Raw genomic sequence first — 19,274 nt, forward strand, 5'->3', positions numbered from 1 at the left:
CTAATAATTCTGACTTCAACTGTAATATATATATATATTTCTTTTTTAAATAAGTGTAATTTCAATGACTTAAAACACAAAAAAATGTTTACATCAAATTCCTAAAGTAGCACTTGTGTTTGTATGATTTTGGGTTTCAGTCGGACACAAGAGTTTTCAACATATGATATTTATAAGAAATGTTTTTGAGCATTCAAAGCATGGTATTTTAAAACCCATTAAATAAAATAATACTTTGCAATTTACTTTTTAAAAAACTAACAATTGGTAATACACTGTTAAAAGTGAAGTGTTCCACACAATGTATTAATGTTGTCCCAACACAAATCGGTTAGGTTAACTTTACAAATTTATGTGGATTGAACATAAAACAATCAAGTTGCCCCTGAGAAATCTCAAGAGTTGTGTTGTTCCTGCTCATTTTCAATAAGTAGTCTGAGCAAGCAGCAGAAATCATTTTAGGAGTGTATATTTACACTTTATTTGCTGTCCGTGCATTTGGAGACTTGTTTTTGATGCATAAAAAATGAATGTGGCTAAAATGTTGTCTAAAATGTTGTCCGTTGCAACCATAAGATATGCAAATGTTCTTTAAGAAGCTAAAAAAAATTGTAGAGTCCCTCAGGAGTTAATGCACCCCCCCCCCCCCCCAAAAAAAAAAAAAATTAATGAATAATGAATAATTAGTCTGTTCAAGCCTCCAGCAGGCCTGCAAGGATTACATAACCATCTGCCATAACTATTACAAGGCCAGCTCTTTTTTTATACCTCATGACTGAGGGATTTTTTTTTCTGTCTGATTAATAAAAGTGCTGTTTTGCAGAATACATCATGAATGTGCATTTAGTTTGCATAAAACAAATTGTTGGCATTGCTTAGAGTTATAAATGCATTCAGCATTTATATGTTCCATTTCTAATGTTTTTACACCCATGACTTCAAAATAGATAGCATGTTGTACCGTAGAAAAATGTTTACCAACTTCATTTTTTTGTTGGTCAATATAATATTTTTAATACTAGGTTAGATATAGGTCACTTGTGTCTAAAGACAATGTTATTTTGACACCCAGTACTGACGTTAATTTACATTGATATTTTCTTGATTTTAGGTTGTGCTGGAAAGTGACCAAAATCCAACATCTAGCCAACATCTTAAACCAACATCATATTGACATCAATTTTTATTCGTCAGCTATGACAACCAAAATTCTTTTAATTGTCATCATATTGGTAACGTCCACACAACATAAAGCTGTAACATTGTTAGACGTTGATATTTTGTTGTTTTTAGGTTGCTTTGTAAAGTAATCAAACTTTACTGTCTGTTCAACATTGGACAATGACATTGGCCTGAAGTTGGGTTCTGATGTCAACTCGATTTTTCGATAAACGAAATGCAATTTCCCACAGCGTTGGGGTACATTGTCAATCTGACAACATGTTGACGTTCTTTGCCTGCTGTGATTTTGACAGATGAGTTCATAAAAGCATCACAAGTCCTCGTTAAAATTCAATTCAATTCAGCTTTATTTGTATAGCGCTTTTACAATATAGATTGTGTCAAAGCAGCTTCACATAGATGGTCATAGTAATTGGAACAGAGTAGTTCAGTTTTAAGTGTTTAAGTTCAGTTCAGTTTAGCTCAGTTCAGTGTGGTTTAAAATCGGTCTTACTACTTCTAATGTCTTGGATTTGTCTGTTTTTTGCAGTTTTGTTACAAGATTTTCACAGATTGGCAATAAAACCAAGAGACTTAAAATGTGCAATTACATTTTATTAACCCTTTAAGAAGTAACCCTTATTGAAATTCTCACTGGAAAACCCATTGAGTATTACTTGAGGTTATTACAAGACTTTTATATTGTAAAATTTATATTGTAATCAGAATCAACAAAGTTACCATATGGTTCCTCATATATTAAAGGGTTAATGTCTTATGATGTTGTGTGTTTGCTGGGTTGATGCCGGTAAACTGCAGATCTTGTTGAAACATATCCATATATCATTACGATCAGATGCTTTCTGAGCTGCTGTTTTCTCTCTGCTGTCATTTTTCCTGTGTATTTGTTTATGTTATTAAGAGAAAAGATTTATCTAAATGTCACTCTGAGCAGGTATTCGGATGTTCCCTATTAGTATGTTGCTACATGGGAAATAACTAAGGTTAGTTTCCATATTAATAATTTTTTCATATGATTTATTTTAAGAAAATGATCATTGTAGAACCTTAAGGCTGAGGAATATGTTGAAATGTTGCATTCTATTGGTTCCAAACCATTATGAGTTTCTTTTTATCTTTATGTTAGAAACTGGTAAGAATTGACTTCCATTGAAAAAACTAATGCACTAAAAAATGAATGACAAAAGTCAAGAGAACAAATATGTTTAAGTTGCTTTAACTTATTGTAATATGGGTGCTCTGGTTTCCCACACAGTCCAAAGACATTCGTTGGGTGAATTAGGTAAGATAAATTGTCCGTGGTATATGTGTATGTCCTGGTCCTCCAGGTTGGGGTTTAAGCGTTGGACTAACAACCCACCTTGTGAAAACTAGATGACAAGAAACACCAGTATGGTTCGGCTAAATATCAACTTTGATATAAGTGGCCCTGGGAGTGGGTAGTTACAGGCATCCAACATTTTTCAAAATAACCTCTTTTGTGTTCAACAGAAGAAAGAAATCCAACAGGTTTGAAACAAGTAAAGGGTGAGTAAATGATTTAGGGAGAACTGTCCCTTTAAGTTAATAATTTACATTTGACAATGCACTGAGGATTTATCTGTGGATTTGCACTAATGAATCTAATCCTCTTATTTATATTTTGTTCTCAATATCCAAAACTAAAAACATGAAAAGCCAGCAACAAAAAAAAGTAAAATAAACTGCAATGCCATCTCCAGCCATGAAAATATTGCATCATGATTTATGTCATGCATTGCAGAATGATACACTTTATTGACGGCCACACTATTATGACTCCTGCTGCTGTGGACTAGCTTTGCTACCACGTATTTTTTAGTTAGGAGATTAAATGTGCAATTCATCCTCAGGGACCTTATTCGCCTTAATTAAATTAATCTCCCTCTGTTTATTCGATAAAATGCGCCGAAAATTCCCCGAATCCTCTTGAATTCCAGTCCCTCCTTAAAAAAGCGCTAACGGGTGCGCGGCCCCGTGAGCATTGCGCGGGCACGAAATCATGTGAGAGTCCACGCGTCTGAAAGTAGGTTAGCAGGGTAGAGTGAGAGCAGAGGGAGGAGGACGCCGATTCTCACCGCGCCATAACACACACACTTACTTCGACAGCGACTTTATTTTTTTGCACACAAAGCGCAAGAAGTGTAGAAACACGAATTTACTTCTGAGGAGTTTTATTTTCCAAACAATGCTCACAGTCGGAGCTGAAAACTTTAATTCGGGCAGTTGTCTGACGTTAGTTACTTAGTCCGAACATTATTTCTCCTCACGCATTTAAACTTTGGAGAAGCACGAAACCTGTCAACATGAGAGGTAAGATGTTTGTTGCATTTTTATGATGTATTACGTTGACTTTGCATATTATTCTGGATAGTAATTTCCTTCACATTCTATATATTTTCTGCATTGTTTCCCTGTGACGTTTTCCAAACGGACACTTGTTACTTTTGGATTCATTCGAATGTTCTTTGGCGTTCTATTTGTTTGCAAAACGACACCGTGTATCATTCTTAAATGTTCGAATGTGTCAGAAGTGAGTTTGGAATACTGACGCAGAATGTCGAAGCTTCGCTGACGAGTTTGACAGGTCTCTTTAATAATTATGTAATAATCGTAAAATTATTATCATTTTTAAACTAAGCTACAAAATAACACTTTTAAATATAAATACAACATCAAAGTATTTGTCGAATTTAAAACTCTCCAAGTGTCGTGACGCACGTATAGTTCGTCTTAAAAACAGAATATTTTTCCGAACACGCTTTTGACAACATCAATATCAGGTAAATCCTGAACAACTTGACTTTTTTAGGGATTTTGTTGAGTGTAAATGTTAGATATAGGGGCTCCTCTGCGTGGCGTGTTGTTGTTTTCTCAGGGCAGCATGGCCGGCTGTGTGAGCAGTGCTCAAACCTGCTGTTCTACTGACCTAGTTATGTCACTGAGCATTACACAGCATTCACAGCAGAGGCGAGCGCCAGAAAATGGGAGGCGCTCTGCCGGAGTCGTGCAAACCCATGCGGTCTGTTTTTTCCATGGCCGCCGCGCCTTTATCTTCCAGCATGAACTTGAGTTTGAACTTGAACTCCGCTCATTTAGACAATAAACAAGATTTTATTAGAGCAGTCTCAGCGATTTTATGTAACAAGGTGACTTGATAAATAAATGCAAGCGTGGGGGAAATACTAAGTAATGTTATCATAAAATAATAAATCTAAACGTCTACATAACAAATATGTTGGCAACACTTTAAGTACAATTTACGCTGTTAAACCATTATTACACTGGAAAAATGATGCATTGAATTTACTCATTTTTTTAAAGGGAAGTGTTTGCAACCAGTTTATATAGGCTGAATGTAAACAAACTAAGTTTAACATTACTAAATTTATTTTTTTGATTAAATTCAGCCCATATACATTGTTTGCAAACACTTACCTTAAAAACAATTATTAAACCCAATGAATAAACTACTAATTAGCGGCTTATTAATAGTTAGAAGTTGGGTTTAGGTTTTAGGGTAGAATAGGGATGTAGAATAAGATCGTACTTTATAAGTGCTAATAAACAGGTTATATCAATATTAGGGAGGTAATTAGCTAGTAGTTCATATAGCATGAATTGTGACTTAGTGTTACTGATATAAATGATTTCTGATTTAGTTATATGTGCTGTAAATATTTATTCTGTTGTGTAGTTTTACAATAAAAGTTTATTTATAATAAAAGTATACTTGTTATGGTAAATTGCTTTTAAACTGTTTCTAATTTAGCCAATAGTATGAAAATATGACTTTATTTTTTTGAACAATTGAAAATTACTGTTCTAAAATTATAGTTTGCTAGACCCATTCAAAATGTTTATTAATTATAATCAAAATGTAACTTAATTATTAATGTTTTTAATTAGAAAATATGAGCACTGTAATTATTTTGTAATTACAGATGTATTATAATCAGGGGCGATTTTAGTGATTTTGGGGTCCTAAATAATTCCAGCCAAGAGGCCAAATGTTCTAAAATACACCTTTTGTATTTTATTCTATTATTTATTTAATATTATTTTGCAGTTGTTTTTTCTTCTATCATTCAGTCTATTTTTTTTTACATTTTATCTTAATGCAAAATGATAAAAACCCGCAAAGCACCTTGTAAAACTTTTAAAATTATTTGTTTTCTTAAGATGAATTTACAACTAAACATATTTTATTTTAAAGTTTACATGTAAACTCAATAATAAATGAACTATTTCAACTTTAAAAGTAAATCTTTACTGATCTGACTGCTGGACTGGTCAGTGATTGAAGGTGGGTACACATTTGCTCAGATGTAATAAATAGGTTCAAATTACAATTTTTAGACCCTCACTGTACAAAATATGATAGAAAAAAATTTTATACAGGGTGGGCCTTTATATGGAGACCCCTTAATAAACTTGTTGGGAATTTTACAAGAAAAAACAATGGTGTGCTTGGTTTTAACGTAACTTTATTCTTTCATGAGTTATTTACAAGCCCCCTCACATATACTAATGTGCCACAAATAGGATGTTAAAATCACCAACCATTCCCATTTTAATAAGGAGTATCCATATAAATGGCCCACCCTGTATATAACCTATAGTATCATTTATACTTCTAGGTATTTATTTGGTGGCCCTCAAATTTCTTGTGGCCCTAAGCGGCCGCTTGAGAGCTTGCTTTACCTAGGACATTATAAATACAACATTTTATTAGTTTTTTATTGAAATATTTGATTATATATTTATTTGAATAGAAATTGCATAATTTAATGTCATTAAAGTTAGTTTAACCAATTAAAATGACATATGCTAAACTTGATACCCATAAAATACATGAAATAAAGTGTATATGACATTATAAATATTAATGCTATTTCTAATTGCATTATTATGGAAGTCATACAAAAATATTACATTAAATATATGTGCTTATATGATTTTTAATTTAGACATTGTCAGTATTGTCAAATTAATAATTGTTTTATTAAATATTATTATATAAAAACATTTATTATACAAAATAATACTAGTGAGATCACCGAAATTCTGGCCAGTATCAGATTGTTTTTATGATTGTGCTGAATTACGTGATTGCTTTCACAGACAGTCAGTGTTCACTCTGCACCCAAAATGAATGGTATCACTTTATTTTGATAACCCCTTTAACACATTTTGTTGATTTTAAGTTACATTGCATCTACATGCCAACTAATTCTCTATAGATTATAAGTAGACTATTAGGTTGAGGTTAGTGTAGGTTGACATGTACTTGCAATATTTCTTATAGTCAGTTAAATGTCTGTTGAAGGAGCAGTATCAGCAGATATTAAGCAGACAGTATACTAATATTCACATGAGAAGTAATTGGCATGTAGTTGCAATGCAAATTTTAGTCAACAACATGTGCAGTAGGGACCTTCAAAAAAAAAAGTGTTACCAAATTATTTCACTATGCAAGGAAAAAGGCAGTATGATGACATTTTTATTTATACAAATAGTCATATTTCATAACACAGTTATTACAGATCCTGTAAAACATGTTATTGCTAATAGTTTTGCCTCAACTTGTAAAGATTTTTAACTTGACTTCTTAAAAGTTTGTCCTTTAACCGGAGCTGAGTAAATATTAAGTCATAATCCGTTCTATTTTTATTGATTTATTGACTCAGGCTCTCTTTTGTCTGTAAGCACAGTGAGGCTTTTGTCTTTCTGTCATTTTTGTTTGCCATCTGAACAAACGTTGAGACCGTTGCAGGGATATGTGTCCGGGCGTACAGTCGTGAGGTGGGGCTGTGTTTAAATATACACAACACAAGACTTATGTTCGCAGAGCAGACGAGGACAAGAAGAGCCATAACAAATCATACTTTATATCCTGAAAAAACCTACGTCAATCGTATTCTCAATATGAATGCTGCCAGTTTTCTGCCGTCTGTTTTGTATCATCATTCTTAAAAGGATAGTTCAGCCAAAAAATAGCATTCTGTCATCGTTTTCTCATGCTTTACTCGTTCCAAACCTGTTTGAGTTTCTTTGTTCTGTTGAACACAAAAGAAGAAACTCTAAAGAGTGTTGAAAATCCATAGCCATTGATATCCATACACTGTAAAAAAAAAAAAAGTATTTGAAAAAACGGAGACCTGAGTTCGATGCCCGGCTCAAGGTCCCTTGCCAATTCTTTTTCTCTCTTTGCTTCTAATGCTTTTCTGTCTCTACTATTCACTGTACTATAAAAATAATTGATTAAACCCCCCTATAAAATCGGAGAAGGAATTTCACCGTTTTATGTTGTCACTTGTTTGGTGTGTCTATGCTGTGCTGTGTCATGCGGTGTCTCATGTGTTTGTTCCATGCATGTTTATGTCATGTGAGCTCTTTGTTCTGTTTCCCGCTGTTTGTTAATGATCATGAGTTCCACCTGCTGTGTCACCCCTGTTTGTAATTTGTTTAAGCGTGTCTTGCGTGTTTATACTGCTGCTTTAGTTTGTTATTTTTAGTTAGTTATTTACTTTAGTTTATTTAGTTTATTAGTATTGTCCGGTATTGAAGTGTCAACATCCTTGTGAGTCCTATGTGCCAAGTTCCCTTTGTAAGTGCGATTTGTTAATAAATAAGTGTGCTTTTGATGATCTGGATTGTCTGTGAGCCACACCTGTGACGTATGTAGGCCCATCACGATAAGCAATTTTTGTTGTGCGATATATTGTCTCAAAAATCATTGCGAGAAGCGTTCTTATTGTCATTCTGAGATCATTTTATACCCCTGATATATAATGCAAATAGCCTAAAACACTTTAAAATACTTATTATTTTTAAGGTTATTTAGATTCTGTAATTTGATGTTAAAGCTAAATGTCCTATTATATATACTATTAAATGTCCTATTAGTTCAATGTCAAATTATAAATTTTCGGTGAGGTAGAGCTTAAATGTCATTGTAAAATGGCTTTAACGTCATTTGTGAATTTGTAAATATATGCAGTATTGCAATGCCAAAAAGTATTGCGCCATAAGTCAATATATTGATTATTGTGACAGACCTAGTTTTATGGTGAACTATCATAATTTGTTCACTTAAAATGTTATTACACTGATGTTTTGAAGTACTAACATCTAAACATTTGTTACACAAAAAAAAGACACAATCAAAAGCACAAATGCTGATCACAAACAACTCTTCCCACAGCAGAGAAACAAACAAATATATTAAAGTAAAAGGTGTTCAGTGTCTTTCACACAACAACATCATGGCGATGCACATGATGGTAAAGTAATGCAATAAACATTATTTATCAAAATTAGATGTAACTTAAACCGGTATAAATAATAATAAGGTTGAAACTGCTTAATAAATTTCACTATTTTACGGTAAACTACCGTATTTTATTAGTTCAAAACGTGTGATCAGACCCAATTTCCAATCACGTGATCAGATTTGGACATCCCTAATAACTGTAACATAATACATCTTAATGTTAAAATGGCTCCCACATAATTATTTATCAATATGTGGATCTTTTTGGATTTTTGGGAGCTATAGAAATTAAAAAATGTAATACAAGAAATACATTAGGACCATAATTGTTTACATCCCTCAAAATGGCCTATAACTGATGTGAAAAAAAAAAGCTAAAAAGAATTGTAATCATAGTAATCAATTTATGAGTAGTCACCATATTTATTGAGGAAATGTACTATTTAAATAGATTTTTCAATGTAGAATTTTTACATTTTATTTACCCTTAAAATCAATGGCAATTTTTACAATGTAGTTTTTCCTATTTTTGATGTAAAATTGGACTGCACTATATATCGTTTCAGCATCGATATCCCAATGTGTGCTTTCGCATTAGTTGGGATTGTAGTTGGTCAGGAATGAAGACTGTACCGTGTTATTTTACATTTTACATTACATTTGATCACTTGATTACTTCTACTGAATATCTTACTACTGTTTGACTCCGGATGACAATAAAGCATTGCTTATTTCACTTTTATCTTATTCATTTATGCTTGCAGTTTGTTAGATTCACTCTGCTACAAACTGATCCAAATCAGTCTAAACTAATGTTTTCATTCCAAACAGAGGAACAAAAATAACTCATGTTCTGAAATTGTATTCGTATCTCAATGTCAGATTTTGTCCAATATCATGCAGCCCTAATGTCAATAGCTAGATTCCAACATTCCTCTAAACATCGTCTTTTGCGTGTAACAGAAAACGGTCATTTTTTAATTTATTTAAATATTTTAATGCCATTCAATGCAGCTCGCATCCCTTTCGTTCTGATAACAAGTCCTCTTTTCTATTGAGTCAACACTAGAATGATGGTAATCGCTGCACATCAAAGAAACACGCACACACTAATGCATGCATAAATAAAGCTATTAGGTAACCGGGTGTTGTTTTAGAGCACGCTTAATCACCTCTCCTGCTGTTTGGTTTGGCATCAGTGCGATCTTTGAAGTGAGCCTGGCATTTCGTGACCTTGCTTTCAATATGGCAAGTACAGTAGAGACATTTGGCATGGGTTGACTTACTGACACACTGACCATTTCACACACTCCATCTTATCAGAAAACTACAGTGTAATTCCTGCGTGAAGCCGTCTGGAATTCTCTCCGCTCGGGTGAAACTCGGAGATGTGTTATGTAAAATAGGTGAGGTGTTAAATCATTGTTGTTTACTCTGGCCTACATTTGCCAACCATGTGACCACAAATATTCTTCTGCTCATCTTTGAGGAATTAAAAGGAGAGTTCTCTCTTATTACATAAAAACAACTCGTAACTTCCTCAATCTTTATTTGTTCTTAACATTTATGAGTGTCTCTCCTAGGTTTAACACTAAATAATATATTAGAGCTGCAGTATATGTAGAACATTATGGAAAATTAATCACAATATGCAATGATCTTATCACTGAGAGGTGCGATAAATTAAATGTATTGTCACACTTTCTTTTAAGGTACTGTTCTTGCTATTAGCAAACCATTAACTAAGACTTTTAGCTCAGTAAACTATTCAATTGCTGCGTATTATTAGTTAGTAAGGTAGTAGTTTTATGTTGGGACAACATTGAAGGAATTAAGTTAACTTATTAGTTTTTAAATCACAATTTGAAGTGGATTGTACATAAAACAATTAAGTTGTCCCCTAAAAAAACCTTGAGAATTGTGTTGTTTCAGCTTATTTTAAATAAGTAGTTTAAACAAACTGCAATAGTTTATTTTGGGTGTATCTAGTAGGATTAGTGATGTAGTATGAGGTTGTGCTTTAGTACAAAAGTACTAATAAACAGCGTAACTATCTAAATAATAGGCAGGTAATAAGCCACTAGTTAATAGTGGGAATTGGTATTCAAATATCCTTAATATTTTATACACCCCCTTTCTAGTAAGTGGTGTTATGCTATCGTATACTGGATTTTTATATTAAATACTAATAAAAATAGCATTTTTCTAGAGAATTTTAGCAGGAAATAGTCAACATAGGCTCATTCTGAAAACTTAGCCTTATATACATTTCTGGAGATAGCGAATAATGTAGCCAGAAGTACATTTGTCTGCATTTCATCTTTAAAACTATCACTACAAGGCGGTATTTTACTGTTCCTTTTCGTGCTTACCAGCTGACCGAACTTTGTATGCAACCGGCTTTACCAGTTTGAGCAGTAGCTTACCATGTACATTGGCAGACTTGAGATGCAGAGAAGAGTTGACCATGACGAAAGGGTTCGAGTCCAGAGAACCATGATTCCAGAAAGTGGGTAGGAGAAAAACGAAAGCCAAAAAATAAAATAAACAAGGAAATAACAGGGTGAGAATGTGGTAAAATCTGGAAACGTGGTAAAAAACAGGCAAGGACTTTTCTTTTACTGAATTGCTTTTTAAAACTGTCATTTGGGTTTTGGGAGGAGGTGGATAGAGTCAATCTGTTCTTCTGAAAACACTATTGGTTGGGTTTAGGAAAGGAGGAGGGTGGGTTAGTCAGTCTGTCAGTCAGTTGACAGCAGCCTCTGGTGGATTTACGTGAGAACAGCAGATATGAACGGCGAGCGAAATTTGAGATATCAAATAGTGTCTGAAACAAAAACTGCTAAAAAAAAAAAAATGAATCTCCTGGGACGTATTTGGGGCTCTCAAGAAAAATATATAGCGTTACATTTTCAGAATGAGCCTGGGTTGGAAATAGTTATCACATTACCTGATGAAAATATTTCTAATATTTCTGTCTTCTATATAGCTTTGTTTATGTATCTGTCTATGTATCTTATATTCTAGCAATTAGCAATTTTTTCCATGTTTTTGTTTTTTCATTTATTTTTTCTTTTCAATTGAATTATGAGACCTCACCCTTCAACAACTTTTTATGTTGAAAAGTTAGAAAAAAAAAAGGGATTTTAATCGACATCTTTCAAAGTAATATTATTGTCTGAGATGGTGTTTAAAATGTTAGTAGTTAGTTTAATATTTCTAATACAATATTTTCTTTCAAACTGCTAAAATACAACTTGTCAAACTGCAGAGTTGAATTTTCAACATCAAAAGTCAACACCAGAGATCAAAGACCCATTGTGCAATTAATAACCATAAAAAGGAACATGAATTATGAACTGTGGACCCTGTTATTTAATAGATTTTTTTGTACAGTTTATAATACATGGTAATGTGGGCGTAAACTGGTAGCCATTGTCTTCCATAGTTTTTTATATGGATGTCAGTGGAGACACTTTTCCAACAATCTTTAAAATATCTTATTTTTTGTTCAACAAAACAAACTTATAAAAATGTGTAACCACTTGCAGGTTAGTAAATCATAGGTATACTTTGATTATTTTATTTTTTTTGTAAACTATCCCTTAACACTTGGCTACACTTAGTTATACCCAATCATCAAAATAAAAAAAACATGCTTGCTATGCTTGGCTAAATGTTTTTGGTTGTTTTTTTTTTCAAACTTATGTATTATGATTCCAAAACATTTAATGTGGCATTTCTACCTCTTGCATTATCCTGAGTGCTTACGGCAAAAAAAAAAAAAAAAAGCGTTACGCTCCACTGTTTAATCTAATCTGCTGTCTCGTGTTATGTCACCGAAATCGACTTAACACAATGTTCTCTACTCAAAGGTGATTGCATTATGGGACTGTACGCAAACACAGATAACAGAGGCCACCGCTCACTGTAGGTTTGAACTGTATTCCTGAGTCGCTTTGCTCGCATGTAATTCCCTTCTTTATCTGCCTTTACCTGGTTTGCATAGTCATGCCACAGATGGCGTTTATAGCATAAAGCACTGTGGAAAAGCGAAGTATAATGATCCCTAGTATGTCAGCTAATATGAAACGGATGAGTACATTCGTTTTTTGTTTTTTTAAAGGAGATACTTCTGTAAGTGTAAAGGTTCACACAGGATGTGCTCTTGCATTTGATAATCACAGCCAAGTGCAACTGAAAACAGAGTAAACACTTTGAAATGGTAAACTATTTTGCACAGCATTTTAAAGGGACAAGATATTGAGTAACTTTTACATCTGCATGTTAAAAATAGACACGGATGCATGAAAAATGTGTTATTATATGCATGAAAATTATGTATTATAAGGGGCTATTCAGGGAAATTCTTTCATGCATCTGTATTTTGTTTCTCTTTTGCTTATTTGCACGACAGTACTTTTTATAAATAGTTGCAATATTTTTTATATGTTTCACAAGTATAATAACCTTTAGTTAAAATATTTACAGTATATTTTTTAATATGCATTTTATAAATATTTAGATGGTTATTAGATGATACATAATGTGCATTTACTATTGAGTATGCATTTAAAAATGATAGACATTTACATGATAATATGCTGCTTTTAGCATTTAAATATTTATGTAAGTCTTTATATTTTGTGCATTCATCTATAATATTTATGTTTTTATATGCAATCATATAAATATATACACAAGTTGTCAATATTATTTGTATTACCGGTATTAGGATCAGTATTTCAAGAATTAATTAAATATGTATGCATGAGAAATTGTACCGTTAGTAATTTTAATAATGATTAATTTTATTGAATTACTTTTATTTTCATAGTTTAATTACTCTACCGGAATACTATTAGGCTTGGAAAATGGTAAAACCCTGTTTGTTTCAATTGTAACTTTTCTTTACTGTATTTATTTAGGCTTTTAATAAGTTTATTATATTACTCACCTATAGAATCATCCCAATCAATGTAAAATGATCAATTCTTTCCAAATTTCAATGTTAGATTTTTCCTGAATCATGCAGCACTTATATATACACATAAAATAATTTAATAATGATAAAGTAAACATCACAACATTTTATGTAATGAACAGTGTCACCTAGCCAAGAATTCATCTTATCTGTCCAAACCCTCATGTATTTCAGTCAAGATCAATTCCACCTTAACAAAGCAAAGGGAAAGGCCTATTCAAATAAGATATGCTGTGGCCCAACCCACAGCCTCCTCCCTTTTTCTCTGAGAAAGTATGTCAGTAGGACAGCGAGTCCACATGGGCTCACTGCCAAGTCTATTTGAGTGACGCTCAGAGCCAGCCAATCACAGCCGCATCTGCCTGAGGATCGACCAATCGGCTGGCAGTGCTGTCAGGGAGGTGGAACATCTGCATTATTAGACTGAGCAGCCCTGAATGGCGTGTTTGTGGAATGTTTGCAGACGAAGGTTATATAACTCTACACAGAGAGCGGGACGGGAGGGGCAGCGAGGCATTACAGATTTTTCCATTGCATGCCACTGTGGATCTTGGTCATTGCTTTCAGCTGACAGAGCTAGAACGACAAAATGGTGGATGGGCTTTTTTTATCCTAAAAAGTATTTTGTTGCAAGTGTTTTCTGTAGCAGTAAAAAAATATGCATAATTTTTTTTTTATTATTGTATAATGTAGCTATTGCATAATAACTGTAGCACAAAACATGTTTATTTATTCACTTATTCATTAATTCTGCTTTTCATTGTTTACTTTTGTATTTATTTAGTCATTTTATTATTATTATTATTATTATTATTATTATTATTATTATTATTAAATAATTAATTCTAGATGTCATTTTTCATATATTCCATGCAGCTTTTCGATTGTAAAAACAATAAATTAGGTCTGTCATGATAAAGAATTTTTGTTGTACGATATATTATCACAGAAAATGTTGCGATAAACAATTTTATTGCATGCCACTCATTATATAATTATAACAAAACAGCATAGTAATGAAAATAGCCACAAACACTTTCAAGGGACAAAGACTTTTCAGGTTCTTTAAGGTAATTTAGATTCTGTAATTTGATGTTAAAAATGTATTAAATGTAAACACCCATTCAATAAAAAACAGTTTTAGGTAAGTTACTTTCAAAAAGTAATAGATTACTAATTACTGATTACCACTGGAAAACTGTAATCTGATTACATTACAACTTACTTCTTGTAAAATGTAATCAGATAACTTCTGAAGTTACTTTTAAAACATATAAAATATACCTATAAACATACAAAATAAACTTCAGTTCTTTATGTATTTAAATTTCACTGAAAAACATCACATCTGATTAATCACAGCAGCTTGATATATTCAAAAGACTAAAAGAGTTAAAACTTAAAATTCCCTATTTGCTTTTTTTTAACACAAGAAAAAAACATTAAGAAGAAAACTGGATATCTGTAACCATTGACATCCATAGTATGAAAAAGCACTTCAGTGTTTGTGTTCTGTGTTTCTCTGAGGTAATTAGTCTGCCGAAATGTGTTAATTCCAAAGTATGAAGCTGATTGGTCAGTTCTTGTCACGTGACTCACCGTTTTCAACTGGGTGTGCCAAGGAAATGCGGTATGCGCTTCCAAAATACTCATGCATATGTGAACGGCCCCATAGGCAGCTTCTCTACACATTCAGAAGAAACCCTCGCTCTCGATCCTGCACTAAAAAAAATTCTTTTATCCTGTTTAAGCTGAGTTGGGACACCGTGTTTTTGGGCGCCGGTGTCCTCCGGTGATGAGTATCGTCGCAGAATGCTTTCTATTCAAGTGCTTTAAGAAGTTGTTAGTCAAGTTCAAAGCAGTCAAAAGTTGTTTAAAGAAAATATTTTTTTCTTTCAAAAACTATATTTGTCCTCTAAGTAATGAACTTAAATTGATATTAATAACTGTAATCAAATTACACAAGTTTAAAATGTAATTCGTTACATTACTGCGTTACTCAAAAATGTAATTAAAATACAGTAACACATTACTGTGAAACACACTCAACACTCAACTCTGATAATAGCAGTTTATTTAAAATTACAAAATAAATACCATTATGAATCTAAATAACAACATTTAATGAACAAAACAAATTAAGGAATTATTAAGTGAATTAAAAAATGTGTTTTGATTTTTTTTTTTTTTACACTTCACCTGTCACAATAATCAATATATCGACTTATCAGGGAACACTTGGACATGACCTTCAATAATGTTTACTGTTCACAAAATTCACAAATATCGTTAAAGCCATTTTACAATTACATTTACATTCTACCTCACTAAAGACAAGGTTTATAATTGGACATTTAATTCTGTATATATAATAGGATACTTTAACATCAACCTTTTTAACATACCTTTATTTATTTATGAGTTATGTACTTTTATTTCTGTTTAGTTAAATTAATAATGTTGCTTAAGTATATCAATAGAAACAACATATATATTGTATTAAAGTGCACAAAACATGCAAACAAGGCTGTGGAGAGCTATATTTTATTACTGTACTCATTTATTTATTTGATTTTATTTTTGTCAGTGATGAAACACTTGTTTACATGCAAGGCATCCAGTTTCTAAAAGTCAGATCATATGAGTTCCATTATAAAAGCCGAGACATAATACACCCTTCAGTCTGAAAATCAATCCTCTGGCTATTTCTGTCCTTCATGCCGTGCAAGAGTCAATGTCATCTCTCTATCTGACTGCTGTTTGCAGTGGCTCACAGTCATTGTGGTCTAGGCCAAAAATTCATATGTCTGCATATTTGCATTTTTGATGCTGCCTTTAATCCTTTAAATGATGTTGCTTTCATTTCAGCCCAAATCGAGGTCATACCATGTAAGATCTGTGGAGACAAATCCTCCGGGATTCACTATGGTGTAATTACGTGTGAAGGGTGCAAGGTAATAATGACTATTATTTTTTCAATCTTTTACACAAACTATGTATTAACCTTAAATGTGCATTGACTTATCAATCTAGTTAAACCCATAGAAGCAAAAATATCCAAAAATATCTTTCAATATTCAATTAATCAATGTACTGATAATTAACTAGCATAATATTATCATGGGAATTTCAAAATATGATGAATATTTTTTCTCTGCTTTTTGTTCCTCGCAGCACCAAATAGTGCTGAAAATACTTAGTAATCTATTTATTTTAAATATATTTTAACACTTATAATACATACTATAAAGCTCCTTTTGTTAAAATTAGTTAGTTTACCAAGACTGATTATGAAAATGACTTTTAAAATGTTTATTAATCCTAACATTGGTGCTGTTAATTTTTTTAAAACTAACTGAAAGTCAAAAGATGATTTATTTAGTGGAGTTAATAAATAATAGTGATGTTTTTGTTATTATTCCTGTTACCTAACACTCTTATGTCAGTATAACGATGATACTGTATATCATGATTAATGCTTCAGCTATTATAGGAACAATAAAATGTGATACCATCAAATGCATGCTTGTGCTCTGCCCTCCTTTTCTTTTATCCCGATGTGTTTGTCTTCTCATTTTCTGTGTTAGTTTATACTACTTAGTCATTTGATGCCAGGGCACACCTATAAAAGCCTCACCTGATATTAGCCATCCTGCACACTGACGTAATGATGTGTTTTTTCGTTCCAGGGTTTTTTCCGACGCAGCCAGCAGAATAATGCCATGTACTCGTGTTCACGGCAGAGGAACTGCCTGATTGACCGAACCAACCGCAACCGCTGCCAACACTGCCGTCTGCAGAAGTGCCTGGCGCTCGGCATGAGCCGCGATGGTGAGTCTGAATGTTAAACTAGCCCACTGGCTGACTCAAAACTGAGTTTTAAGACTCAAATGTTTACCCAAATGTGTACCCTCAGTATTGAAAGAGTTACAGATGTTTCGCCAATCAAAATAGTTCCTAACAAAGCCTGATTAGAACAGTCGTGGGTCCCAGAGCAACACCGCTGTGTTTCATTTCTGAATGATTCTCTATTTTACCCTTCAGAGCCAAAAAACAATGATCCATTCATGAAGACAGTTTCCAAATGAATCAGCAGTTTTGAATGAATGTTTTGAATATGAGATGCTGCCACCTGCTGGTGATTTCAGTTTCTTATTTATCTATGACAGGTGAAAGTACCAGCACAAAAACACACTTGACAAAATAATAATTATCATTAAAAAAAATTAATAAATCCCCCAAAACAGCCCTGTTCATACTTTTTGTACGCTTTGTTTGGTTTTATTTTGTTATGATTTGAAACTAATTGGATGACCTTGATCTTGATTCAAGAACTTGAACTTGAACTCATTCTATCTAAATGCCTGCGTTATATTTAGAACCATTTGAGGCAGGCTATTCAAAGTGGTGTACATGGTATCATAATAAATATTATTTATGGATGGTCCTAAATAGCGTGACAGATGGCAGATATAAGGTTTCATCTTGGTTCATCTACTGTAATATAACTAGAGATGTGAATTTACAGGTAGCATTATTGTATTATATATTTTTTTATTATTATATTTTTTGTATTTTTGTATTTCTCAGTCAATATGGGTAAAATATCTTGGTGCATTTGAACAAAACAGATTTATTAAACAGAAATATTTATTAAAATAATATTTTAGTCACAGAACGTCTTTAGAAATGGAAAGATAATTCATTTAAATTCATGCTAAATATTACAAACTACATTTTAACAAAATTGTATTTTTTTGTTTATTTTGATTTTTGCTATTTATGAAAAATTGGATTTAATATTCATCCCTAACCCAAGTTATTTTTTTAGATTAACTCCAGATTGACTTCAGTACTGACTAAACTAGAGCACAAAAATTATTTTGTAAAGCATCCAATAGAAAATCTTAATTTAAATGAGAGATTTGTGGGGGGTGTACTCATATATGCTGAGCACTGTATATATAAAGTTTAAGGAATGGGTTTAAGTCAGGAACAACTGAAATTATGCATGAGCCAGTTAGTTTGGAACAGTAAAAATGTCAGACTAAATAATTTAAACAAATTGCTGCCTGCTGTCTTCATTAGTTTTGTAGATTTCTATAAAAATTGAAAAGCCATCTTTGGAGATCTTTCTTTTCTTTGGATATAAGGTAAAACCACTACACTGTTCAGGACTATAGCATGCTTGGATGTTGGTTTATAAGCAATTTGTTTTTCAGATGTTTCCTGAATCGTGTTCTGACAAGTTTTTGATATGGAGACTCCTTTTCTGCTGGAGATACTGTTGCCATAAATATTTTTTAAAAAATTTAATATTATTTTAGGGTTTTCTCCGGGTGCTCTGGTTTCCCCCACAGTTCATAAACATGCGGCATAGGTGAATTGAATACGCTGAATTGGCTGTAGTGTATGAGTGTGGGTGTTTTCCACTGTTGGGTTGTGGCAGGAAGAGCATGTGCTGGATAAGTTGGCGGCATATTCCCCTGTGGTGACCCCTGATTAATAAAGGGACTAAGCCAAAAAGAAAATGAATGAATCAATTAGTTTATCAAAGGTTTAAAACCTTAACTTTTCCAAAGCGTTATAAACCTTGAAACCAGTTATCATCCCATGCCTACATACATTGTATATTAGAAGTATTATTAAATATTAAGAATATATTAAACAATATATATAAAAAAATTGTGCATATATTCATTCATTCATTTTCTTTTCGGCTTAGTCCCTTTATTAATCCGGGGTTGCCACAGCAGATTGAACCGCCAACTTATCCAGCAAGTTTTTACGCAGCAGATGCCCTTCCAGCCGCAA

The 19,274-nt window shown here is 32.7% G+C and overlaps 2 protein-coding genes across 4 annotated transcripts in view; one reads left to right on the top strand and one right to left on the bottom strand.

The window, feature by feature from the left end:
* cactin overlaps window positions 1-19,274 on the bottom strand; it is a 475,834-nt gene that overhangs the window by 264,068 nt on the left and 192,492 nt on the right. The window lies entirely within an intron of this gene.
* The window catches only part of rorcb (RAR-related orphan receptor C b), a 29,934-nt gene continuing 13,847 nt past the window's right edge, over window positions 3,188-19,274 (top strand). For 2 of the 3 annotated variants that reach the window (XR_012388228.1, XR_012388227.1), the window contains exons 1-3: window positions 3,234-3,513; window positions 16,329-16,414; window positions 17,150-17,291. Coding sequence is in view for 1 of the 3 variants with exons in the window: in NM_001277094.2 (NP_001264023.1) it covers window positions 3,507-3,513; window positions 16,329-16,414; window positions 17,150-17,291 (235 nt within the window). In the remaining 2 variants the exon portion in view is untranslated. 3 annotated transcript variants of the gene reach the window in all.

Source organism: Danio rerio, chromosome 2, assembly GCF_049306965.1.
Source record: "Danio rerio strain Tuebingen ecotype United States chromosome 2, GRCz12tu, whole genome shotgun sequence".
Lineage (NCBI taxonomy): Eukaryota > Metazoa > Chordata > Actinopteri > Cypriniformes > Danionidae > Danio > Danio rerio.